This window comes from Lactuca saligna, chromosome 8 (genome assembly GCF_052625555.1).
Source record: "Lactuca saligna cultivar CGN05327 chromosome 8, ASM5262555v1, whole genome shotgun sequence".
Classification (NCBI taxonomy): domain Eukaryota; kingdom Viridiplantae; phylum Streptophyta; class Magnoliopsida; order Asterales; family Asteraceae; genus Lactuca; species Lactuca saligna.
The window spans coordinates 89,705,533-89,732,586 of NC_136424.1; the positions used below are offsets into that span (position 1 = coordinate 89,705,533).

General features: G+C 35.2%; 4 protein-coding genes across 4 annotated transcripts; all 4 read right to left on the minus strand.

The window, feature by feature from the left end:
- Window positions 1–8,410: 8,410 nt before the first annotated feature.
- LOC145012496 (ankyrin repeat-containing protein At5g02620-like) lies at window positions 8,411–11,206 on the minus strand. The gene is made up of 4 exons (XM_078971297.1): window positions 10,983–11,206; window positions 10,125–10,767; window positions 9,628–10,037; window positions 8,411–9,327 (listed from the first exon to the last, which is right to left on the minus strand). The coding sequence occupies exons 2-4, from the start codon at window positions 10,486–10,488 to the stop codon at window positions 8,431–8,433; spliced, it is 1,671 nt and encodes a 556-aa protein (XP_078827423.1). The 5' UTR covers window positions 10,489–10,767; window positions 10,983–11,206; the 3' UTR covers window positions 8,411–8,430.
- A 1,525-nt stretch (window positions 11,207–12,731) lies between these two features.
- NUDT9 (nudix hydrolase homolog 9) lies at window positions 12,732–15,220 on the minus strand. Its single transcript, XM_078966618.1, has 9 exons — window positions 15,050–15,220; window positions 14,841–14,915; window positions 14,285–14,341; window positions 14,096–14,157; window positions 13,951–14,009; window positions 13,704–13,852; window positions 13,476–13,607; window positions 13,197–13,355; window positions 12,732–13,118 (listed from the first exon to the last, which is right to left on the minus strand). Exons 1-9 carry the CDS (start codon window positions 15,104–15,106, stop codon window positions 13,020–13,022), a joined length of 849 nt encoding a protein of 282 aa, XP_078822744.1. The 5' UTR covers window positions 15,107–15,220; the 3' UTR covers window positions 12,732–13,019.
- An 8,465-nt stretch (window positions 15,221–23,685) lies between these two features.
- On the minus strand, window positions 23,686–24,786 carry LOC145008308 (dirigent protein 10-like). Its single transcript, XM_078966922.1, has one exon. The coding sequence runs from the start codon at window positions 24,699–24,701 to the stop codon at window positions 23,796–23,798; it is 906 nt and encodes a 301-aa protein (XP_078823048.1). The 5' UTR covers window positions 24,702–24,786; the 3' UTR covers window positions 23,686–23,795.
- A 413-nt stretch (window positions 24,787–25,199) lies between these two features.
- LOC145011431 (Tetratricopeptide repeat (TPR)-like superfamily protein) lies at window positions 25,200–26,831 on the minus strand. The gene has a single exon (XM_078970151.1). It carries the CDS (start codon window positions 26,669–26,671, stop codon window positions 25,355–25,357), a length of 1,317 nt encoding a protein of 438 aa, XP_078826277.1. The 5' UTR covers window positions 26,672–26,831; the 3' UTR covers window positions 25,200–25,354.
- Between the last annotated feature and the right edge of the window lie 223 nt (window positions 26,832–27,054).

The window sequence follows — 27,054 nt, forward strand, 5'->3', positions numbered from 1 at the left end:
TGAGCTAACTTGCACAACTTGATACTTAACGACCATAACTTTTATTGGCTCAAAGAGTCTACATGTCCTCGTGTTCATTGTTTTTGATGTGGGAATAAAGACTATACACCAATACACCATCTACATAGATGCTTTTGAAGACACGTAGATATAACCATATAGGCATGCGTGTAGAGACTGTACAAACAAAGAGAAAAACTCTTAAAGGAACTGTATACCACTCTCATACATGTATGTATGCCTCAAGAGTGGTTAGTTTTCCAAACATAAAAAAGATACCATGTAATGTTCAGGCCTACTAACTATGTTAAGTCAACGATCCACCTTGACAACCTTCGATCAAGAAATGTAGCCCACTTTATGTTGATTATATTTGCTTTGAATCCTTGCAAACTTGTTGCTCAAGAAATCAAATCAGTATCATTTTTTCTTGATGTAGTTTTCATCTTGTTAGCCTATATGTTGCTAGCCTATATGTTTATACGCTTTTTAGGCTTTAACCCATTAGGGTTTGGTCTTAGCTAGTATTTATTCTCCCCTTTCTTTTTTATAACCTTTATGTTTTTCTTCTAGAACACTTGTAAATTTTCTCTTTCAATAAGAATATGTCTCTACCATCATGGTATCAAAGTGGAGGTTTGATATGTTAGAAGGTTTTGTAATAATCATCTGTGACACATATTGATTGGTTGCTTCTGTTGGTTTGTTGCTCTAGTTTATTAGTGTTCACTTGCTATTGCTACTAATGTTCGTTTGATTATAGTGCTCACTTGTTGTTATTGTTAGTTTCTTGTTGTTGATCGAATTCCATGGTTTGTTGTTTGATTTCTTGTTGCTCGATTGGTTGCTTCTGTTGGTTTTTTGTTCTTGTTCTTTGATTGCTTATCTATTATTGTGGTTATTTATCAGTTGCAAACATGAATATAAATGATGATTCCGTTCTTCAAGATAGTGGTTTCCACGTGCTTTGATGGCCAGAGCCACCATATATGTGTTGGTTTTTTCTCTCTTCTTTTATCTGCGTTTTTCCACCACTTTGTCTTCCAATAAGATACCACATGACATCCACCGCCATACGATGCAGGCGAACCCATCACCATTCTGAACCTATTTGCTTGCCTTCCCTACTGACCCTTTACCTCATCCTTCCTTCACCACTTTCGTTTTGCTTCCCACTTTCATCTCCTATTACCACACATGTTACATGCTTCCAGAGGCAGAAATTGGCATTCATCACCACCGCCACCATCACAGCCAACGCCACCATGTCGATGTTTCTGGTCTGAAATGATGGTGCATGTCGACGGTTGATGTGGTTGTCGGTGCTTGAACCTTTTCATAAGCTACATCAAAAGCTCTCTAACACCACTCTTCTTCCCTGCTCTATAACCTCTTCTCCACCATACAACGCCCCCACTGTATTGGGTGGGTTTCGATGTAACTTTTCCCTCTATAGCCCGTTGTCTTCTTCAGGTATACGATTTTTATAATTTTTTTATGTTTTACTTCTCTGTCTTCTTCGTTAGTTGTCTTTTGTGTTTTTAGTGTTTGTTGTATTATGTTGCTCTAAGATAGAAATTTCCATTATGAGATTGTTATTTGGTTTGCTATAATTTCCAGTTTTGTTTTCTTCAATCGATATACATATCTGATTTAGTATTCGTTTTGGTTGATTTCATTTGGATCATATGAATCAACAATAATAACGTTTTATTGGTCAAGGAGGTTATGTTTCTACTTTAATTGGAATACATGAATACATGGAGCGAAATGCATGATTAGTTGTCGGAACTCATAAGAGGAACGAGTTGGAGATAGTAAGGCATGCTTCCAATGGCAGTGTATGTGTTCTTTCAGTTTTTCTTGAATACCCTTTTGTTGTTCATCTGATTAGCTTCCTCAACCGCGGTTACTTTGACCCTCCTTTTATCTACTCGATTGTTCCATTTTCTGCAACAAGGTGAGTTATATTTAAAATTTGACTTTTTATTTAATTTCATGAAGATTGTTTTTAGTTTAGTCATCAACGAAGCAGAACATTATAACAACTGATTTGTAGGAATTTATGTTTAACACTTTTGTTGAATTTTAATCTGCAGTGGGAGGAGAGACATATGTATATCTTTCGTTCCACGTTCGTATCAACATTGGTTTTGTTTTTACTTTTTTTGGTTTTAGTTACTTTTCATTCCTGGACAAGGTATTTATGTCTTTTCATCAGTGTGTGTGCGTAGATGGATACTCATGGAAACTAGAGAAATAACTTTAAAGAGAATCAAGTAAGGGAGTCTTTGATCAACTTAGGTTTCATATAAATTTCTAAATTGATTAATTTTGTATTTTAACGGTTTTTAGTAAAATTTCCAAGGCTTTGCTTTAAAGCTCGACATATTCACATCTACTTTTTTCACAGATTGTGTAGATAGATATTATCAATCGGTATAGCTATACCTGTTGAAATTTTAATATCAACTTAATAAAGAATTCTAAGATTTTGTATGAAACGTATAGAATTGCTCCAATATTTACAAACCATCATAACTTTGTATGTAAGTCCAACATTTATGTATAAGTTTTTGTATAGATAATAAGAAAAGGAGTTGATCATCAACCTTTGATCCATTTTATGATTTATGCACCTGTAATGAAATTTTGTAATCCTTTTGTGTTTACTTTTAGATGTTGGTGATACCCTGTAGACTGTAAGCTTTGGCTTATCAGCAGAGTGCACCAAAAACATTACACGCATTACATACATTCATAAATGAATAACTTTTTTGGAGTATATGGTGAGCAAACTCGATATAGACGACACCAAATGACCAAAGATTCGAAGTTGTGTGCTCAACTCGACCAGGAGTACAATACAGGAGTACAGTACAGGAGTACATGACAACATTGGCCGCCTTCGGGTGTATTCTTAACTATAAATGAAGATCTTTATTAAATCTCCAAAAAAAATCAAATCAACTAATTTTATTCTTTCTTATAGGCTCTTGGCTATACACCTTACATAGATTACACACAATACAACTAACACTCATTGCCACCACAAAACAACAACCTTCCCCTCACCGCCTCAAGAAATTTGGTTAGAGGAAGAAATATTTTTTCATTTTGTTTTTGTTTTTTTGTTTTGTAACTTGATTTCTCATGTTCTTCTTGATATCTTTTTAAAACGTTTAAAATATGTTCCCCTCAATCTTGAATTCAAGATATTACAAATACAGGCCCGCCTTTATTTGTTCATTTTCTTTTATAGTTTACATGTAAATGTTTAATTAAAGAAATTACATGCTTTATCAAAAACATATAAGAAGATTAAAGGTTCATTTTTTGTGATATGAATATAGATCAAGGTAATTTACCTGTATAGGTTAGAAACTATAAGTACATTGATTGTGTGTAAGGGTTTAGAAGTAGGTTTCTATAATGGGTTATATATTTTGTCATTCCATATTTGGATAGATTTTTGAAGAAAATAGAAAACCCAAACCACATGATGAGGCTACGGGTTGAACGCAATTCCTCCGTCCATTGATTGATCATGCGAGTACGCATCTAGTCAGCACATAACGATGAAAAAAGCGTTCATCCTGGATTCTCTTTTTAAAAGAAAGTTTGGAATGCATCGATATGACTTGATCTAAAATTTGATTTTGTTTATCTTGGTTTTGATGTATCCATATCTTTTTGTGTTTCAAGTATTTTGAAATCATAAAATATATGATCAAGATATATTGTTTCATATTGTTTGCGACATTTTTAAGTATTTTGTTATTTCTTATGCAAATTGTGGTGGAACTTCTTTTTTCGAGATTTGAGTTGGAAATTTTTATCAGATCTAAAACTTTTTATATTTGTTTTGCGGGGCATAGAGGCTCATTGGATTCGGGGGGGACGCGGGCACGTACGCGCAGTGTAGCAAGAGGTACGCCCAGCGTACGCGAGCAGATGCCAAACCCTAATGTTTAGTGTTTAAGACATATAAATACCCCATTATAGCCACCCCTGGCCTCCTTACCAGTCCCTCACCCTCAGGAAACCCTAATACGCCATCATACTCCATTGTTGTATGTGTTTGACTTTTTGAGCTCGTTTTTGGTGAAGAAAAGCTTGGAAGAAGAGAATAAGAGTTGGAGAAGAAGAACTTGAGTATCTTGAGCTCCAAGATTTGGGACTATTGCATCTTTTGGCACTCAAAGGAGGTATAAAGTTTCAAACTTTCCTCTTAGAAGCATATATCTAGAGTTATGAAGCTTTTGACCTTTTTAGGTCCAAATGATGGACCTTTATCATGCAACTTCAATTTTGAGCTTGGGGTTGCCACCCTTGGAGCTCAAAGTATCCCTTTAGCAGTAAAGTTTCAACCTTTAAGGCTTTTATCTAGCCATGCATGAGATCTAGCCATTTCTATGGAGGTAGTTGTTGTTATTCTATGTTTGGGCTCATTTGGTGGGTTGCAAGCCACCAACTGATCGACTTTATGGGTTAAGACGAATTATTAGACTCAGATCTGTAGTTTGGACGTAGTGTCTTAAAGGATTAAGCAACTTTGAAGAAAATGGCTTAACATGGGAGTAAGTTAGGCGTACATGCTAGTACGTATGACATCCCCAATTTCAGGGCCAGAAAAGACCGATTTGTTTATGTTTTGTTTTTATAATCAGAGTAATCGTTTAAAGAAAATTGTTGCGGAATTTGTTCCCAAAACAAAATATGATAAGAATTTATCAAAACGTTTCTCAAAGAGAATGTATTTTCATTATCTAACAAAATCTCAGGATGTCATGTTCCGATACAGACACATAAGCATAAACAGAACTTACATTTATTTACACCAATGATTTACATCTCTTTTAATCTCTCAGTGAAATATGTCTTCGTATTGATACCTATGATACAAAGAAAGCTGAGTGGGTCAGGCTTGGGAGCCTGATGAGCATATAGGGTTTTCAACCCACAATAATACATTTATTATTCAATCATCAAACAATCAACCCAAATACTCATCCCCATAACTCCTTTATTTCTTAAGGGTTTACCCTAAGAACCAACTATCTTTCATTCATTCATTCCTAAGGATTTACCTAAGGAACTGGCACGAAGTCCATTACTGCCAAAGTTTATCTATCAGATAGTAAATCCATAGCTATCAGGCTCTAACTCCATAATCACCAAGGTTTACTCAACAGGCACGAAGTCACATCGTCACCAAGGTTCATCAAATAGGCACGAAGTCACATCCCCACCAAGGTTTTACTCAATAGGCACGAAGTCGCATCGTCACCAACTATTCCATCTACCCATGTTCTACCTAACATTTTAGTAGATATAAATACAAACACAATTTAAATCATTTAACACCCGTATAAAAACATCAATTTCAAGCCCATCTTAAATAGACAAACAATATATAACACATAACATGTATTTCATAGTTAATACTTTATATTTATGTGTTAGAAGAAAGTAACTATACACTCACTTGATCAGAAGATGAACGGACAGCGCTACGGCTTGTAGAAGTAGTATTCTTCAGTGAAACCGAGAGATCTTCACAAAAATCGGGCTTCTTGCGGGTAGAGCTTCGGCTCGGAAATGTCACTTCTCGGGATCTTCGGGGATTGCTTCGGGGGCTCGGGAATGATACCAGGGCTTCAGGGTATTTCGTGCACGCAAAACGATGCAAAAATGAGAGAGAAAGGAAGAAATGAGCAAGGAAATTCGGCTGCCATCGACTTCTATTTATAGGGGCTGAAACCCCGATTTACGCATGGTGTAACCCAAAATTACGCTGGGCGTAGTTCGGATCAGGCCGATGACTCCTCCCCCTTCGGATAATATTGGATTTTATATTTAAATTAAATATTCTAATTATTTAATAAACTTCAAAATTTCATATCTTTCTCATACGAACTTCGTTTTCGACGTTCTTTACATCCACGCGTAGATGAGACTATGCTCTACAACTTTCGTTTAGACTCCATCGGCTAATTTTGAATTTATTTTTATTATTTATTTTTGGTAGGCCGGGATAGGAAAACTCCGTTATAAATTCATAAATTCTTCATCCGACGTTCGTTTTCGTCTGTCTTTTTATCATTGCACTACTAATAACGAGATCTTTGATTCCCGTTTGGATTGCTTCGACCAAAAATCACTCGATCTCAAATTCGAGTTTCGTGCTGCATACTGTTAAGCTGAAACTTAGAAAAATGATAACTTCCTCATACGAAGTAAGATTTTGACGTTCTTTTTATGCACGCTCTCGGTTTAACGTATTCTACAACTTTCGTTTAGATCGCTAATGCCAAATCTCACTCTATCGTAAATTCACTATTTACGCCGCGTTGTGTCGTACCGGTTCTGTCACGAAACTTCGACATGTCATAACTTATTCGTTATAACTCGAATTTCAGTGTTCTTTATATGTACAGAATCCTTGCAACATATACTACAAATTAGTTAAGATTATTCCTTCAAAATAATCTTCCATCAAAAAGTCATTTTTGATGCTTATTGTCCTTAAATTGACTAGCCCTAATCTACGGGCGTTACAATTATCTCCCCCTTAGGATGATTACGTCCCGGAATCATCAATGAAACAGGGCTTGAACAATGATTCCATATGTTAACTTTCCATCATAATTAATAACCGTGATTAATCGGCCGCCAAAACCGATTTCTGCAACACTGATATATATATATATATATATATATATATATATATATATATATATATATATATATATATATATATATATATATAATCGATTATTTTTCAGTTTAAAACTGGTTTAATTCGTTCTTTTTGGAAAATGCTAGAAAAACACCGATTTCAATTAAAAAATCTATATTAAACTATTGGTTCATTTTAGCCTAACTAGTTATAAAAAACCGATTCTGTAATATTGGGTCGTTTATAAAAAACGGCTAAAATTGTGGATCTCTGACTTACACTAACATCAGTCCATGTATTTGTTAGGGAGGAGGGAGTCATTCCCTTCCAACCTACTCAACTCACTCAACCCATTCAAATTAAAAAAAAAAAAAAAAAAAAAAAAAAAAAAAAAAAAAAAACCTAAGATACAAGTCTTAATTAGCAATAAAGATATCACTGGTACCTCTAAGATATCACTCCCTCTTCATAATGAATTAATATTTTTGTTAGATTTTGATGTTTTTTTTTCTTTTTAATCATTCTTAGTTTTAATCTTTAAAAATAAATGTAATTCTTAAACCATTATTAGTCTTTGTTTTTTTTTTGAGAATAAATGTAGTAATTGTTTATAGTCTTATTAATTACGAGTTAATGTAAGTAGTGATTCTTAAAGAATAAAATTCATATTATTTAGAAAATGTTATTCTTGATAATATGTTGTACAATTCTTTAAACATGTTAATTATATATATATATATATATATATATATATATATATATCTTTACTACTTATAAAAGAAATCTAACTATTTCTATAAATAGATTGAATATAATAATATTATTTTTTTAAGACGTCCAAACTATTAAGCTTGAAGTACAACCCATTTATAATATAATAATATTAAAACTTTAACCATATCCTTTATCCCTTAAAAATCTCGTATCAAATTAATAGAAGAATTCATTTGCAAATTGAACCCGTCAATCTCAACACTTCAACCATTTGAAGCGGTCAATGTCAACAATTTATAGAGGATCTCTTCTCTCACATTGGTAACAAACAATCTCATAATATCTATCTTCGTAATCCCTTCAAAGTAAGAAATATACGCACACTCTCTCGAAAAACCCTAACCAGTAACCAAGACAGTATAACCACCACCACCACAGCCGCTCTGCCTCCTTTCGCCTTCAATCAACCACTATCACGACTACCGCCCTTCCTCTCACCCACGACATGAACTTTCTTTTGGAACATAACATTTTTTTTTAAAAAAATATCGTTGAAAGAAGTTATTTGTCCCCGCCGCTGTGCGCGGGTAACGGCTAGTATATATATATATATATATATATATATATATATATATATATATATATATATATATATATATATATATATATATATATATATAACCTTATTCTCCGAGAATAAAATCAAAAGTATCTTTTACTAGCTTATGCTTGACTTTGTCATTTTGATAAAAATAAAATCGGTTATTATTAAAAATTATTAGAATTAAATTTGAATTAATTTAAAAGTCAGATTTTTAAAAATAATAGATCTAATTATCTCATAAAATTCGAATATTTCCTTTTTTAATATAGGTAATTTGATAAAGCTATTGCGCCCCAAAACTAAAATATGTTTGGAGTCTTTTTGACGGTATTTCGAGCCTTTTTGAAGGCATAGTTACACATTCTAAAACCATTAAATTACCAGTCATGCCTGATTGAACCAAAAAGATCTTTCTCAAAATGTATTTTTTTTAGATTGCATACATGTTCTTGAACTCGGTATTCATAGGATCCGTATCTGAAAGTACAGAAATCGACCATGTCCTAGACCTCGACCCTGACCTACTTTCTGTACCCGACATTGATTTCCTTCTCATATTTCTCATATTTGAAGTTTCGATTCGATGCATAATCACCCAATAACACATCAACCCCAAAGTCGTGACCATTATACACGTTCCTATAATGGTCACACAAATCGCTAGCCATTTCTCATGCTTCCCGACAACAATAAACGCAAGGGCCAAAAACGCCACCGATACAAGCACACAAGCCAACCACATTAGCTTGTTGATAACAGCCATCATTTGCTTCTTCGCTTTGCTTTCAATAACCACCACCGAGGTTTGAACCACAACAACTGCTAATGAGATAAATAGAGCCACAGAGTCGAAAACAAAGAAGATTATAAACGCGGGTTGTGGGGCAATATGTGCCTCACCTAGCAAAAAACCCTCGGGTATATTGCTTGGATCATCAACATATTGTCCCGGGACTGTAAAAATAGCGGCGAATGCAACCGTGGCGATTAACACGGCCACTACGGTGGTGGAGTTTATCGCGTTGTTAAGGCCCTCAGCGTGCATTTTGTTGAGGTGTTTCGCGATGCCTTGGACCCTTCGCCGAGTTTGGAGAGTGTGTTCGAGTTGATCGTGGACCTCGTGTTTTATGTCGCTTACGGTTTGTTTTAGCTCTCGTGCCGGAGTTGTTGAGGGTTTTAGGACACGGGCACTCGGGACACCGTGTTCTTCTAAGATGCATCCTATGTCGGGATGGCCCATTTTATGGGCTGTGTCAAATGCAGTCTCGTTCGACCTATTCACGACTCTTGTGTTGATTTCGGTACGAGCTAGTAGCATCTTAACAATCTGCATAAACACAATGATTATACATGAGAACGACAATTTTTTACTAATTGACATCTATAAATGCACTATTTTTTGTGCCTATGGCATACGGAATATATTTTTCAAGACGTTGGATGCACTTAACGGCGTATTGAATGTGCATTCCATACGCCAAATGCACATAACATACATATGATGTGTGAAATGTACATTTCATACGTCACATCCACGTAACATAGATATGACGTATGGAATGTGCATTTCAGACGCAAGATGCAGCTCAGTGAGCTGCATCTAACATTCCTTGTTGCATTATTGTACCTGAACTCGGCCTTTACGAGTTGCAATATGCAAAGCAGTATTCCCCTTTGCATCAACCATATTTATCAACGACGGATCCGCCTTGATCAACTCCTCAACCACCTCATGATTTTGGCCTTTTGCCGCCATGTGAAGGGCGGTTTGTCCCTTCTTATCATTCCTTGAAGATATCCCGGGTACCTTCTCCAAAAGAGCCTTCACCACTAGAACATGCCCGTTTCTTGAAGCCGAATGTAAAGCAGTTTTCCCATTACTTCTTGCTATCGATGCCAAACTACTTTCTATCTCCAATAGATAGTTAACCACCTCAATGTTGCCTTGCATCGCCGCCGTGTGTAAGGCTGTGGTGTTTGATATATCAACCGTCATTGATAGTTCTGGGTGGACCTCCATTAAAACCTTTAAAGTCTCTGTAAATTGAAAGAATGGAAATAGTTATAAAAGACAAAAGTTTAGGATGATGTGGAATTTACTAGAAAACATAGAGATTTGCATACCTAAATCTCCTTGTTTAGCAGCAATATGAAGAGTATCGAATCCATTATTGGCTTTAATGCTGGCTGTTGCCATATCATATTGATCGATCAAGAGCCTAACCAAATCAACATAACTGTATTCTGCCGCCACATACAGCGCCGTTTCACCGGCGTGATTCTGCTTGGAAAGCAATGAGATCAATTCTTCTTCACCATAACAATCACCTAAAATCTCCATTACTGCGTTGATGTTCCCTGCCCTTGCAGCTGTATGCAAAGGGGTATCATCTCGTTTCCCCGTCACCTGTTTAGACATCTTTTTCCGGGAAGCGGTGGTTGGGGTGGTGGTGGCCGGTGGCATCCATGTTTCTGGTGGTGCCTTCATCGGAGAATTTGTATAAAACCTGATAATGATCCCCTTTTTGGTGCGAGGGAAGCTTTTGTAATCCTAATAATGAATAACGGAAATTCTTTTCTTCTTCCCCTCAAAAACCCAGATCAGAAATAGCATTTTCAAACCTGGAAAATCTTTCTTCGTGTAAAACTCAACACCCCTGAAGAACAAATTCAATTATTTAATCACCGAATGCAAATATTCTTTTAAATAAACTTCCGAAACTCCATTATTGTTGGTTTGCAATTTCCTGGACCTCAAATTTATGCCCTGGTCGAACAACAATCATTATAAATCATCATTAGAAAAATAAAAACAAACGAAGAGAATGCCTATTTTCTAAGCGTCATTTTAACAAACGGAGGGTATTTGAAACAACGATAATAGATCACCATAAAAACTGTAAAACAGGGAGGCATTTCCATGAAAATGAAATGGGTTTTTGAAAATTAGAGGAAAAACAGAGGAAGAGGGAAAACAGTAACCTGGGTATGAAGAAAGGTGGACCTTTTGCGCTCCTTCATTTGGAACCAAATAGTCCATGAATTGAAAATGGCTTTTTGAGATCACAACAATCTGTAAATGGCATTAGATGACAAAAGAACGAGAACTATCTCCCTTTGTGCATGTATCTTTTTGTGTTTGGACAATGGAGGTGGAGAGAAAAAGAAAAAAAGGAAATGGTAGAGAGAGAAAGGGACGTCAATCGCACATGTATGCAACAAAGGTTTTGTAGACTTGTATATTTCATAAAATTAGAATCCGAATCACACCCAAAAGTCCTTTTCTTTTTTATTCAAAAGATAAAGAGAACAAGAATATATATATATATATATATATATATATATATATATATATATATATATATATATATATATATATATATATATATATATATATATATATATATATGGTTAAGTGAATATACCTAACAACCTTATATAAACTTAGGTACCTAATTCCATAATACTATATTGGTTTATATCATATTTACATTATAGTTACCTAAAGTTCTTAAACTTCAACCCCATAACTTGATTACTTCCAAAATCTTTGGATTTACACAAATATTTTTCTTTTACATCACGTCTTTATATCGAATACCACTTAATGAGCTTCATATCCTACAGCTACAAATGAAAGGATATAGGAGAAATATAATGATGAATTTCCAAATTTTTTTTGAAGTAAATCAAGTTTAGGGATGAAGTTTAAGAACCTTGGATGATTGCAATGAAAATTTAATGCAAAATGACGTAGTTTGATAATGTTAGGTACCTAAGCTTATATAAGGTTGTTAGATATATTCACTTTACCATATATATATAATATATATATATATATATATATATATATATATATATATATATATATATATATATATAGGCGGATGCAAAATTTCATAGTAGGGGATGCATGAGAAAGTTAGGGGTTGCACAATAAGAGAAAAAAAAATTTCAAAAATTTTTACATTGCGTCCGGAAAAGTCAGAGGTTGCTCGGGCCACTGTGTGTCTTGTACTAGAACCGCCCATATATATATATATATATATATATATATATATATATATATATATATATATATATATATATATATATATATATATATAGAGAGAGAGAGAGAGAGAGAGAGAGAGTGAGAATGAGAAGGGGAAGGGGGAGGGAAAGTTTTAAATGATAACAAGAAATCGAGAACGTGAAAACAAATCTGAAACACATTTTAAATCTGCTACAAAAACCATATATTTATATTTGTTAGAACCTAGTATTAGACGTTTCACAATTACTTCAAACCTTATTGATTTGATTTCGAATTTCATTTTTGTATACTATAGGATATTGTTAAATGTGTATTTATGTAGGATATTGTATTCTTGTAGAATACAATACTTATTTGATTTATAATGTGTATTCTTACGAAATTGTATTCTTATAGAATAAAATACAAAGAAATATATAAAAATAAGTACCGTTTTAAATGTGTAGAAAAGTGTGTATATACTATAGGAGTTGCGACCGAATTTTTCGAAGATGTTTTTGATTTGTGAAAATCTTACAACTTTAAATAAGAGATACCACAATTATAAACTTGGAAATTAACAACTGCACAGAGGTTACAATCATTAATATTTCAGTTTATATTTTAGGTAATCATGTAACTAATCACACCAACTAATTTCTCATTATAAAATCATATTCATTCCCTTCAATCATCCTAATTAGTAATACCCTCTCAATCAAGCACCTTCATAAATTTATTGTTTATCGTACCACATAATTCACATATGTTGTAATAAAAGAAAATCTTTCCAAATATTCTTCATACAAAAATTGCTGAATTAATTAATAAAAGAAAACGAATACAGATATATTCATTTTAGTTTACATTCAATTTGCCCATTTTTTAAAAGGAATACCAAGCTCAAGTTCCAATCACTTTTCAAATCAGTTATTCCTCCTCAAAAAGCTATTGCCATATCAAACAAATATATACTAACATGCGCCTTGATACCTTCTACACATTCACTTGATGTTCTTCCCACATTCTAACATCAACTTGTAAAGTGCAAATCCTCCTCTGTGGCACCCCGGCATTTTAGATGCCATGCTCTCCAACTTACCCTGATATTTATACTCATTCAACATCAGTTACAGTCACAGTCACAGTCTGATATTTGAAAGGATGAAATGAGAACTCACAGGTTGTATAATATAAAGTTTTGTTGACTCAAAGCCATCTTGTGCACTAGAATAAAGTTGTTGAACTTTTGTTGATTCAAGATTGCACTTGATGAAGAAAAAAGCAGTGGGTCTTACATTCAATACCCTACGCGATATCCCAATGAATAAAGGGTCGTTCTGTATAAAATCAAATAACCAAACTAAGAGAATTAATTTGGTATTAGTTTAAGGTGAGAAAATCAAATGAACAAAACTTGGGAGACCTGATTGCAATAAAGAGAAATATTATATTCTTACCAACGTTGAAGCAGGTACTCCTATTTCTTCAACAACTTCACGGATAATGCTGTCAAACATCTCTTGTGAAATTTTACTGTTTCTCAACTCTGAGTTTTCACACTTATGGGATGTAATTCCAACTTCTTCTGGCTATCAATCATAAAAATATATAATTCGACAAATTTATGTTTTATTATTTTGAAAAAAAAAAAAAGTAAAAAGAAAAAGATTGTTGATTTGATGTACCTCGGGATGCCCACCTGGAAAGACCAAGTATCCTGGAAATTCTCCAACATTATTACTTCTTTGGAGCACAAGTATCATATTATCAGATGTCTCTACAATTGCACCATTGCCTAATGGACTAGAAGTGTGTTGACACTGCTTACAATCATCTACAAAAAGTTTATGTAACATGAAAAGTAAAGGGTTTGATTGGATAATGATTCTTGAAAGTTGAAACAGCAGGTGTGAAAATGTATGATGTTTTTACCTTCAGATGCCACAAGAAATCTTTCCCATGAAGGATTTAAGTTTGTCCCCATAAAAGTCCTGAAATAGTAACATATTGTTTCTAGGTACAGATTATCCAAAAAAAAGGTATACATATGGAGATTGGAGAGAGAAGAAGAGAGAACCTATAATCTGTTAGACCAAGGTGAAGGCATACATGAGGTTCAAGGCCACTGTGTCCTCCATACTAAGTTGCAACAACCATTAAAGAGTAAGTACAATGTGTATGATACTTTCACTGAATGTAACATGAAGATATTCAATTCTGAACGTGTTACAACTTAGAAGGTTGATTAAAAGATAAATCTACAAACCCTAAATTTTTTCCCATTGAACAGTGATGTGCTTTGTTGAACCTTTTGATCCCATATCTGGAGAAAAAAATAGAGAGAGAGAAATGAAAGAGGAAGAATATTAGCTTGATATAAAAGATGTTGTCCTTTGAATCAACAGTAATTGTCATTTATGCAAATCTTATACACCACTAACAAAGGGCTTATGATCTTGATGTATACTAATTCAAGACATTTAATTTTGATTACACTACCCTCAACAGGAAGATTTGAGTATGCCACTGGCCTAATACATGATTGAAATGTAACAACCAGATTCCATAATCCTTATTAACTCTTCCCTAATTACAGTACACTATACAGTATTATTCGACCATTATTGCAATACTACGGATATGAGTTGAAGAACAACGGATTATATCATCTGTGTTAGGGTTTGTTTCTTGCACAATGTTTGTGTCTACCTGGAGCACCAAAATTCAATTGAAAGCAAAATTAACTAGGAGAAAGAAAACTAACAGGGAATATATGATGCAATGAAGCAAAGCAATAAGAAGAGAAACATTAGTATGAACACCTCAGAAATGGAGCTATCTAAGTTAATGTCCGGATGAGGAACTCTATCGTACGATTCGTCGAATTTCACCGACACCTAATTAAAAAGTAAAGATATCACAAATTGTTATCAAAGAATAACTTAAAATGACTTCTTTAAAGAAAATCCATCGGGAAAGTTACTGTATTTGAACATAATGCGATGTTTTTAAAGGAAAATCGAAGTTTTACCTGTGAAGAAGAGAGACCAGAGGGACATGAAAGGAGAAGCTTGAACGCATTCTCCATGATCACCTTCCCAGCTTCCACAGATCTCCTCACAGCATGAAAGCCGATCTCCAGTTGGTTTAGGCTTCGTTTTGTGTTCGAATCGAGTTGGATTTTACGGTGAGTTGGACCACCTTGAGTTAACAGCGAGTTAATTAAGTCGAGTTCGTATGATTTCTAATTGACAAAATTGCAAAAATGGTCCCTGTGGTATGAAATTTTTTAAGGTTTTAATCCAAACCCCGACTTTTTTTATTGGTAGTCCTTTTGAGCTAGTTTGTTTGCAGTTTTGGTCCCTGCCCAAACTAAAAAGACTATTATACCCTTAATGATTTTATTTTTCATTTTTCTTTCACTTTTTAATAATAATATTATTATTAAATATAAAAATGGACCCACTTATCCACCCCACCTCTCTCTCTCTCTCTCTCTCTCTCTCTCTCTTTCTCTTTTCCATAGATTCCGATGAGAGCTCTGATCAACGACCCAAAATGACGATGTCAATTTCCTTCCCTTCGATTTCTTCTCCTTTTTTCTCGGTCTTCTCCATAACGTTGGTCTCTGTATCTCTCGAGTGTTTGCTCGATACCTTCGGTCACCGGAGATGGTGACTGGAAATCTTTGAGTTTTCTCTTTCAAATCTACCTATCAAATCCTCTATTTCTCAGTTTTTTCTTTCTCCTCGAATCCCCTTCTCCAGCTCTTCATTACTATAGAGATTTAAGGCCAAGGTAAAATGTATTTTAGGTTAAGGATCACATGACTTTTGTTGATCTCTCGAACCAGATAACCCACTTCTTCTCTCTTCTCTGTTATCGTCCTCAACCCCCCAAACCCACTGTATTCTTCATTCGTCAGAGTAATGGAATCCAGGGTTTTTAATGCACGATCCATCAGCTTCCTTTGTTTCATCTCTTGTAAATTGATCTTTGTGTTATTATTACATCTGTAGAAGTGAGTTTAATCAACAAGAAAGCTTAATCCGAGAGAGCTAGAAGAGAATCGAGAGGGAGAAACAGGGTATGAACGAATGAGAAAGAGAGAGACCTCTAGAGAAAGAAGAACACAGAGCCATCATCGTGCCTACCAATCTACCATGGACTGCAATAACGCCAACGACGACAGTGGAAAAGATGGTGACGACACAGGGTTAGGCGGCAATCGGAGGTCCTTCGGTGTTTCAACAACAATCGTATTTTCCTTTTTGATTTTGGGTTGAAGGTACTATGAACGGAGGAAAGAAAAATAGAGAAGGAGTAGGTGGAGAGAGAGAGAGAGAGAGAGAGAGAGAGAGAGAGAGAGAGAGAAAGAGAGAGAAAGAGAGAAAGAGAGAGTGTGAGAGAGGTGGGCCCAAATTAATTATTTATTTTCTTTTTCATTTAGATTAAATAGAAAAAAAAAATTTAAAATATATCAGAAGTGCATTATAGTCATTTCAATTTTACGATGGATCAAATCTACGTACAAACATGACCAAAAGGACTACCAATCCAAAAAAATAATGGTTTAAACTAAAACCCCAAAAAAATACATACCACATGACCATTTTTGCAGTTTTGTCTTTCTAATTTATTTATGGAAAAGTATTAAATTGAGTAAATTACAATTTTTGGTTCATGTGTTTTAGTCTATTTTTTGAGTTTTTGACACGTATAGTCCTTTTAATTATTTTACCTTGGTCCTTTCTTTAAATTTAACTATTTAATTGTTACCATCGTGAATATGAACATTTTACCCTCAACCAAAATTGATAACTACTCTAATTACATGGACCAAATAGTAAAAACTATAAGAAAATTGAGCAATCTAACTAATTTTTTTTTGCTTCTTAAAGAAAAGAACCAAGGTTATAGAAATTTTGAAAAATACCACATAGCTCAAAATGGGTGCATTCCGGATCCATTTTTTAACGGGTCACCACTTATATGATTATACATGTCATTGTGGTCCACAATATATATTATTTCCGCATTTCGAACAACACTCCAAAACACCCATTTCAGACTTGCTCGATGTTTCGAAGTTGCAATAGATCACGCCAAGTAAAGGAAAGAAAAAGACGGGCATGTACCATAGAGTAATCCAAAATTTTGATAATATATGTAAATAAATTGATTACTAGAAGTATAATGGGTAGGTTGAACCAATTTAAAGAGCAATTTGATGGAATCAAAATTATGACCGATACGACTTCATGATGTGATTTGAAATGTATCCTATTGAAATTGCTAGAAACAAACACTAATTATGAGATTATAAATAAGAAATATATAGTGCTATGATACCATGTTATGATTTTTGTATCAAATTTGATTATGAACCAACTGCTAAGAGGTATATTGAAAATATAAAAAAAAAAAAAGAATTCGTCGATTATATATGGACTCAACCAATAAAGATGTGTACATGAATATACAATACGATAATATATATGTAAAGTTAGTGAATGTTTCTCCAAAATAGTCATTATGGAGAGAATGTAAAAGAGAAAATATAAACACTTAAAAGATTGCATTGTAATATGAGATACATTAAGGGTGCCTTCTGTGACATCCCCAAAATCACGGTCAGAAAAGATCGGTTTTGTTTATACTTTATAAAAATCAGAGTTCTTCTTTTAATAAAAATGTTGCGGAATTTGTTCCCAGAAAAACATGATAAATACGTTGTTAAAACATTTTTGAAGGAACGTATTTTATTCATTTCAAAATGTTTGGGGTGTCATTGTTAATACAGAAACATAAGCATAAACAAAACTTACATTTATTTACACTAGTGATCTACATCTCTTTAAATCTCTCAGTGTAAAGTGATTTCGTATCAACACCTGTGATATAAATAAACTGAGTGGGTCAGGTTGGGAAACCTGGTGAGTACATAGGGTTTTCAACCCACAATAATATAATTATTATTTTTAAACATCAAACAATCAACCCAATTACCCATTCCCGTTATCCTCACATTACGTCCCTAAAACATCTAACACAAGGGACCCAGTCAAAGGACTATCATTGGGATGGAGTATATCTGGTGAGCACACAGTTCACACAGTTCGAATGAACACACAGTTCGAATAAACACACAGTTCGAATAAACACCTACAGGTTGCGAGCCTGCTAGTGTTCCACTGGACTGTCTAGAATAGTCCGTGGTCGTCATCTATACTCCGCTAGATGACTAGATCATCAAGAACAGCTATAACGAGGCATCTCATTATTTCATTTTATCACACAACAACTAATACATCTACCCATGTTTTACCCAACACATTTTGTAGATATAAAATACATATACAGTTTAAATCATTGAAAACATGTATAAAACGTTCATCCAGCATAGATAGCAAGTATACAGATAATATACACACACAGCACGTAATATATATAAAATACTTCATATCTATGTGTAAGCTGAAAGTAACTATGCACTCACCTGAGTAGGTGGTGACTCAACACTTGGACAGCGCTTCGATACTCTCAAAACAATTTCCTTCGATAAAACCTAGTATCAACACCACTAGGGTTTAGTCTAACGATAACCGCGACTAATTAATAGTATAGCTATTATTATTATTATATAAGCGTTAAATAACACTCAATATAACTCATAATAATAGCCCAAACAATTATTTTAAGGTCCTAATAATGTTACTATAATTAATTAGAAGCTATATTAAAACTAGCGTAGGCGTAGCTCACTTACAGCGGGTTTTTCGCAAAACCGGGCTTCGCTGGAGCAGCGTTTCCCGAGCCGAAAGGCACTTTTCTCGGGACTCCGGGATCCTCGGGGCTTCCTTCGGGTGCTAGGGGGTTTACCTAGGCTTTTAGGGGGGGTTAGGGAGCTTAGAGAGAGAGTTTAGAGAGAGAAAGAAGACGGGTGAGGGGTGAGGAAATGAGGGAACCCGACACCTCTATTTATAGGGGTGGAATCCGATGGACTCGCCGAGTAGGGGGGACCTACTCGCCGAGTTGGTCCATGTGGTGGCCTTCTGGTGGTGCCACGTGTCCAATTCTGGTGGTGCCACATCACCCCCTATCGCGTATCAGCCCTCAAACTTAGAAAAATCATAACTTTAGCATACGAGCTCCGTTTTCGACGTTCTTTATATCCACGCGTAGGTAAAATCAAGATCTACAACTTTCATTTAGACTCCGTCGGCTAATTCTTGACCGATCTCAAATTTAACAGTATGAGGAGTTTAGACTGTTAAATGACCGCGAAGAGTTCATAACTCCTTCATACGGACTCCGTTTTCGTCTGTCTTTTTACCGTTGAGTTCCTATTAATGAGATATTCAACTCTCATTTAGGTCACATAAGCCAAAAACCGCTCGAACTAAAATTCGAGTTTCGGGTCGTGCACTGCTAAGCCGAATCTTAGAAAAATCATAACTTCTTCATACGAAGTCAGATTTGGGCGTTCTTTTTATCGATGTTCTTAGTTTAACATATTCTACGAATTTTGTTTAGATTGCTAAGGCTAAAAAGTCTTCTATCATAAATTCACTATTTACATCTTCCGGTGCCGTGCCGGTTTTGCCGTAAAACTTCGGCGGACCATATCTTCTTCGTTATAACTCGGATTTCGGTGTTCTTTATATGTACAAAAACCTTGTGACATATTCTACAACTTGGTTAAGACTATTTATTCTAAATAATCTTTTGTCGAAAAGTCATTTTTGACCCCTATTACCTCTAAATTGACTAGCCCGGATCTGCGGGCGTTACACCTTCCACACAAAATATTTGGGAGCTTTAAAAAAACGCTTCGTTTTGAACAAAAAGTTTCATTTTACACCATAATTATTTAGCATTTAGTTTAAACAAAATGTTCTAATTTCTAAAACCAAAAGCTACCTCACGTAGCGTTTAACAAAACACTACCGACAACCAAGGGAAAATGACTCTTGAGGGTAGTTAACTTTTGCGTTTGTACTCATTTGGTCCCTTTCATTTTTTTTTTTTTTTTTTTTTTTTTGTATTCAATATACCATCGAACTTGTTGTTTGTGTTCATCATAACCCTTTTGACCGACTTTTGACCTGTGATAGCCGGTCAAAGGGTTATGGTGAACACAAACAACAAGTTCGATGGTATATTGAGTACAAAAAAAAAGTAAAGGGACCAAATGAGAACAAATGCAACAGTTGGTTACCCTCCTGATTCATTTTCCCTTTACTCATTTACAGCAAGTCTTACGTTATCTCGTACTGATATTAATGACTTTATGAGATTCATTCTTGCTTCTCTTCAAAACATAACCTACGAAAAGACATTATTCATACATGTACAACTTTGTAATGCACTTGAATATTTATTAGGGGAATCTTGACTAAGCAGACGCATTTCATGACTACATTTACATTTCCAATCAAATGATTTATGATATCATGGATTCTAAACAAGTCTACAAACGAGTGGAGTCACAAGTACTGTGATTTTTGAGTTTAATTAGTTTTAAGATCGAACTCATGGGATAAGATACAACATCAATATGTACAATATTATGGTGATGTGTCTACAAAAGTAGCATCAATATGTACAATATTATGCTTAGTCAAGATTCCCCTAATAAATATTCAAGTACATTACAAAGTTGTATATGCATGAATAATGTCCTTTCGTGAGTTATGTTTTGAAGAGAAGCAAGAATGAATCTCATAGTCATTAATATCACCAGGAGATGACGTGAGATTTGCTGTAAATGAGTAAAGGAAAAATAAATCAGGAGGGTAACCAACTTTTGCATTTGTTCTCATTTGGTCCCTTTACTTTTTTTTTTTTGTACTCAATATACCATCGAACTTGTTGTTTGTGTTCGCCATAACCCTTTGACCGGCTATCACAGGTCAAAATCCGGTCAAAAGGGTTACGGTGAACACAAACAACAAGTTCGATGGTATATTGAATACAAAAAAAGGAAAGAGACCAAATGAGTACACACACAAAAGTTAATTACCCTTAAGAGTCATTTTCCCGACAACCAACTAATTTTGTCGAGCATACCTTAAAATTACAAAACGTGAAGAAACTAATTAAGAAATTACCACTATTTATGGTATTATAAATATGTACAAAAAGCAATCCTTCTTTCGTGAGATACTTTAAGTATACATTTAAATGCATGATGTACAAGTGCAAACTACAGGAAGTTTAAGTTTAATGCTTCAACTTTTTATTATTTGGCGTTTGCAACCTCTACTTTGTATAATATATCGATTGCAACTCTTTATTTTGTAGAATGATATTTTATCTCCCTTTACTTCTTAAAATATAATTTTCAGCCCCTCCATCTTCAACTTTGTAAATACCATTCCCCCCCCCCCCCCCCCCCCCCCCCCCTTCACCTTAAACTTTTTAAAATGTCACTTTCACCCCTTTATTTTCAAATATTTTATGTTTATTTTCCATCAATTGGTAATGAAGAATGTTTAGGCATATCAACGCATAAAGTACAACTTTAATCCTTTAACTTTGTATAATCCGTTATTTACAACTCTTTTTATTTTGTAAAATGATTTTTTATTCCGTACTTTGGAAATATCACTTTCAACTACTTTAGTTTTAACTTTATAAAATATTATTTTCATCACTTTGTCAATATACATAATACAATTTTTTTTTGTGAGACAATCATACTATAGCTAAAAGTACAAATGTATCCCCTCCACCTTCAAGTTTGTATAAAAAATATCATTTTGACACACATTTTTTAAACTTTCGTGTTCGATTTTTCCTTCTATACTTTGTAAAATGTATTTTTCACCCTCACTTTTTTAGACACACCCCGAATACGCAACAACAACACATAAAAACCCGCCGCAAAGCGTGGGCCCAAATACTAGTTGTATATACGTTAATAAACTCTTTGAAAAATAAGAAAATAAAACGAAAACTGAATGTGTAAGGTTGCGTTTAGTTACGGAAAAACAGTTTTTATTTTCCATTTTTCATTTTCCCTTTTCAGTTTTCGTTTTTCGTTTCCAGTTTTCATTGGAAAATTTAGAAAACGCGTTTAGTTAAAACTTATTCATTTTTCATTTTCAATTTTAAAAACTTAGAAAACATGTGTATATTTCTATCGGTTTCATTTTTAGAAAACGATAGTAGTGGTAGTGTGGGGGGTGGCGGACAATGGTGTCAATGATGACGATAGTGGTGGTGGTAACGGCGGTAATTGTGGCAATGGTTGTGATGGTGGCGGCAATGGTGGTGATGATGGCGACAGTGGTAGTGATGCTGGTGATGGTAGGTTGGTTGTAACATTCGATTCCAGGTATGTTCTTGTTTGGTCCTTTAAGTTGATAATCTTTGCAAAAATGGTCCCTCGTACGTTGGGCGTACATTTGGTACGCTTAGCATATATGCATGGTTGTTGACGGGGAACATAACCACGTATGTTTGGCGTATGTGGTGTATGCGGGGAGTACATCAGCCAAGACCAAACTCTAATTTTTAGGACATGAACCCTATTTAAACATCATTATAGCCTTTGTACACTCACTTTCATCAGCCTCCACTATTCATTCGTCCATTTAAAATCCTAATTCACCCCTCATTTGAGTGTTCTTGAGCTTTGGAGTGATTTTGTGGCATTTTAGTGTGCGTTCAAGAAGGAGGGGCTTGGAGACCAATGTCACACCCCCAAACCGGAACGACGGAAACATTTTTGGGCGGATAACGTCATGTACAATATCATAACAATTGAATAATAGTAATTAAAGCAACACAACCATCATATTGAAAATATATAATTTACATTGTGTTTAAATCATTGTTTGTTTGAAACCAAAACTAAAGCAAAAACTAAGACGTGACGCTACTATGCTCTGTCTTCTTGAAACCTGTGTAAGTACCTGTCTACTAATTTCCTGAGAATACAAGTGGTTTGAAAAATATCAACATTTAAGTTGGTGAGTTCATAAGCATTTTGTATGAAAAAGTATGTTCTTTGTTCCTTGAAAACATTAATGTGTTCTTCCAGAAAATCAAATATTTTTTTTGTATAAGTGTTGTAGTCTTAGTACCTTAAGATCAAAATGTATAAGTTTCTTATGCTTAAAATTTGTAATACGAATGTCGAATTTATGTAATTGGTGTGACCCATATTGGTTCCTCCTATGATCACTTAGTGTATATGAGTTATATATAATCAAGATCGAACAGATAGTCGAATGATTGATTCTGCCCTAAACCCACAACCAAACACGGAATCAATCTAACGTATACTCTAAGTATAAATTTCTGAAAGAACCATTATTGTTAACTTAAAAAAGTTCGAAAAATAAGCTACCTTATCAGCTAGCTGTGATGTGCTAAACACAGTCGAAATGCAACCTAAATATTTCAAATTGAGCAGGAGATTTAGTGTATTTGATCATAATACGGTGTTATTTCAAGGAAAATCAATGCTTCATACTTGTGAAGACGAGAGACAAGATGGACACAACATGATAGTCGATCTCAGCTTGGATTGGGCCTCGTTTTGTGTTCAATTGGATTTGGGTTTTATGGTCGAGCCATTTGAGTCGACAGCGAGTTAATCAAGACCAAATTCCGCCAAATCATAAAGAATCAATTATTCCAATCTTGGTCAATATGGAAAAGTGAAAATTGTCAATTCTTCTGTATTTCACACACAAATTTTCATAACATCACATAAATATGGAAATCATAGAAATAGAAACCCAACACACATAGACTTATACAAACTAATACGCAAGATACACATGAAACTGAAGCAGCGTCTCCATTCCATCATTATTCTGCTGGTTTGTCCCCTGAAAAGTCTTCACCACCGCATGCCCTTTAGCATTCACATACTTCCCAGTGCCACCCATCACCGCCAGCTGGGACTCCGCCACCGCACTCCGGTGAACCCCCATAAAGCTCAAACTATCAATATAACTCCCGTGCATAAACATCACAGTAAACGCCATCGTCTGACTCTTCCCATCTATGGAACTCGATACATAATACCCTTGAGCCTTTCCGATCAAACCAGACCCAAGCTCGTGTCCTTCGGTCAACTCATCGTCAATCACAGTCAACGTTCCGAACATAAACTGTTGCAACGCGTTTCCTTGCGGGAGCTGTCCACCAATGGAAGCAAAAACATTGTTATTGTTGTTGTTGTTATTATTGTTATTGTTTTGGAAGACATTTGAAGTGGTTCCACCCAGGCCTGTAAGAAACGGGAGATTGTTGTTGTTGATGACTCCGCTGTTTCCATCGTCTTGTGAGACGCCATTGTTGACCGGGAGATTTGCTCCGTTGGGTTTAGCGAAGGGAACCTGACCATTCAAGGCGGGGTTAGTGACGGCTCCGGTGACTGCTTTAGCTGAGGGGTTTGACCCGCCGAGAATGTCGTGCATAAAGAAGGTGAGTGTGTGGTCGGAACCTTCAACCGGCACCACACCGGTAGTTCCGGTGGTGGTGGAAGCTGGGTTAGGTGGGATGGCGCCCAAGGGAGTGACATCGTCTGCATCTGGTGCAGCTACAGGGATCGCGATCTCTGGGTCTTCTGTTAGGGTTCGAGCTGCAGTGGTTAAAGAGAAGGTGGTGGTTAGGAGGAGAAGGGAGAGTAATGAAAGACAAGTGAAGGTAGACGTTGCCATGGTCAATTACAGAAGCTGATCAAGGTGTGTATGATTGACTTTGAAGTGGGTATTGAGGAATGAGATGATTTGAATATGTGAAGTTGATGTCTGTTTATATACAGAGGAGATTGAGGGTGTAAAGGTTTATGGTGTAGTTGATTACATGGTGATGGAGTGGGTGCCATTAGAGTTGGTGACCTGAACTTTGTGCGATTATAGAAAGTAAAACCACTCCGACCTTTTGCCACCTTCGACCTTAATCAATTATGAGTTAAATAAAAGTTATTGAACCCAAGATCTTCGATTTAGAATTTCAATTGACAAAAGCTTGTCTCGTTTCGAAGGTCAAATAAAAGCTATTGATAATCACTACCTAAAATGTATCAAATGATTATATTTACCTAATCTACACAAATAATTCAAAATTACTATAAAAACTCAAAGCATTGAAGAATTTGGGTCGAACAATTGGGCTAAATTGGCACGTCAATTTTAGTGTGTTGGAAATCCATGGGAAAGACTATGAATTTGTACAGATTCAAACAAAATCATAAATGATTGTTTGGTTAGATACATAAGTATGTCATAATTTGTGTACTGAATTATTAACCATATAACATTTGTTTTGAGTTTTAAGTTTTGAGTTTGCCCCATATTAAGCAACGGGGTTATCAGCTTGATGAAACCAAGTCGGTGACAATTACATGCCCATTTTTATCCTCACCGCAAGTGCTTGCAACCAATGCTTCCCAAGACCCCAAATCAGGGCACATTTGTCTTTTCACCATCTCCTCCATAACAAACAAACCATCTTCCATCTTCCCATTCTTAATCAACCCAACAACCAAACAACAAAATGTTTCCACACGCGCACAATGATTACTCATCATCATAGCGTTTAAAACCTTCAACCCCTCGTCAAATTCACCATTTCTACAAAAGCCATCAACTATCATTCTATATGTGGCTGCATTTGGCTTGAAACCATCAACCTGCATCTCAACCAAGATCTTGTAAGCTTCCCCAGCTTTACTTTCCTTACATAGGTAATTGATCAATATGTTGTACATTACAACATCTGGCTTGATTCGCCTTTTCTTCATTTCAAGAAGTAAAGAATTAGCTTCATTAAAGTTTCCCCTTTTAGCAAGATCGTTCATCAAGATTCCATAATTCACAAGCCGTGTTTTGCAGCCTTGGTATTCCATATCAAACATCATCTTTTTCGCTTCCTTGAACTTTTCTTGTGAACACAAACACTCCATTAACAAGGCATATGATATAGCATTTGGTTTTTTCCCTTTTCTAATCATTTCATCAAACAAAGTCTTAGCCTCGGAAAACTTGCCCCTTTTACTCCAAAATCCGATTTGACAATTGTATGTTACAACTGTAGGTTCGACCTCTCTCTCATGCATTTCATCGAACACCTTACGTGCTTCATCCCACTCGCCCTTTGCGAGCCACCCCTTGATCATGATATTAAATGTCACCGCATTTGGTCGAAATCCCATTTTGGAGCAAGACTTGAACATCTCATCCGCATCATTAAACCTTCCATTCTCGAGCAATGTATTGAGAATTGTATTTAACGACTGTAATGAACGGTAGCAATCAAACGACGGCATTTTCCGAAACAATTCGATAGCTTTGTCAGGCAAACCAGACTTTCCGTAATGCTGAATTAATCCGATGAACAAAGCTTCTTTACATTTAACGTTATAGTGCTGGAGTTGTTGAAGAAGGGTTTCGACTGCTTCGTAGTTTCTTCTACGTGCAAGTTTGTAAATGAGGGAAGAATAAGAAGGGTAGTCGTGCTTAAAACCGCCAGTTTCGCAGTAATCGTGGAAGAGAGCGAGAGCTTCATCTGGGCTTTGAATGTCTTTGAGGTCAGTGACAAAAGGTATCCGTTTTCGGAGGAGAGCCTTGGTAGGCTTGTGAGGTCTCTGTTTGTGATAATGGCGAATGAGAGTTCGATTAAAAAACATCTTCCGAAATACAATGATTACTCGTTTCGTTAATGGAACCCGGTGAAACAAATCAAGCGATCATAGAATATACGATGACCCGTAGAGAAGAAAATGTGCTGCTGTAATTATCAATAAGAAATCGACACCACAGTTCAAAAACGAATTTGCTTTAGCTTTACCGGTCTTTGTCAACGGGAACTTAATAAGGTTTTATTCCATATACCTTTTTATTTTAAAATTAAAAAACTTATGACCCAAAATATCTAATGTCATAAAAACACTTAAATTTAAAAATAAAAAAAAAAAAAAAAATCCACATACATGTTTTGTATAACTTGGGCATTTATTACATTAATCATGTGAACAAGTGAAGAGTTGGTAATGTGGACTTTACATACCGA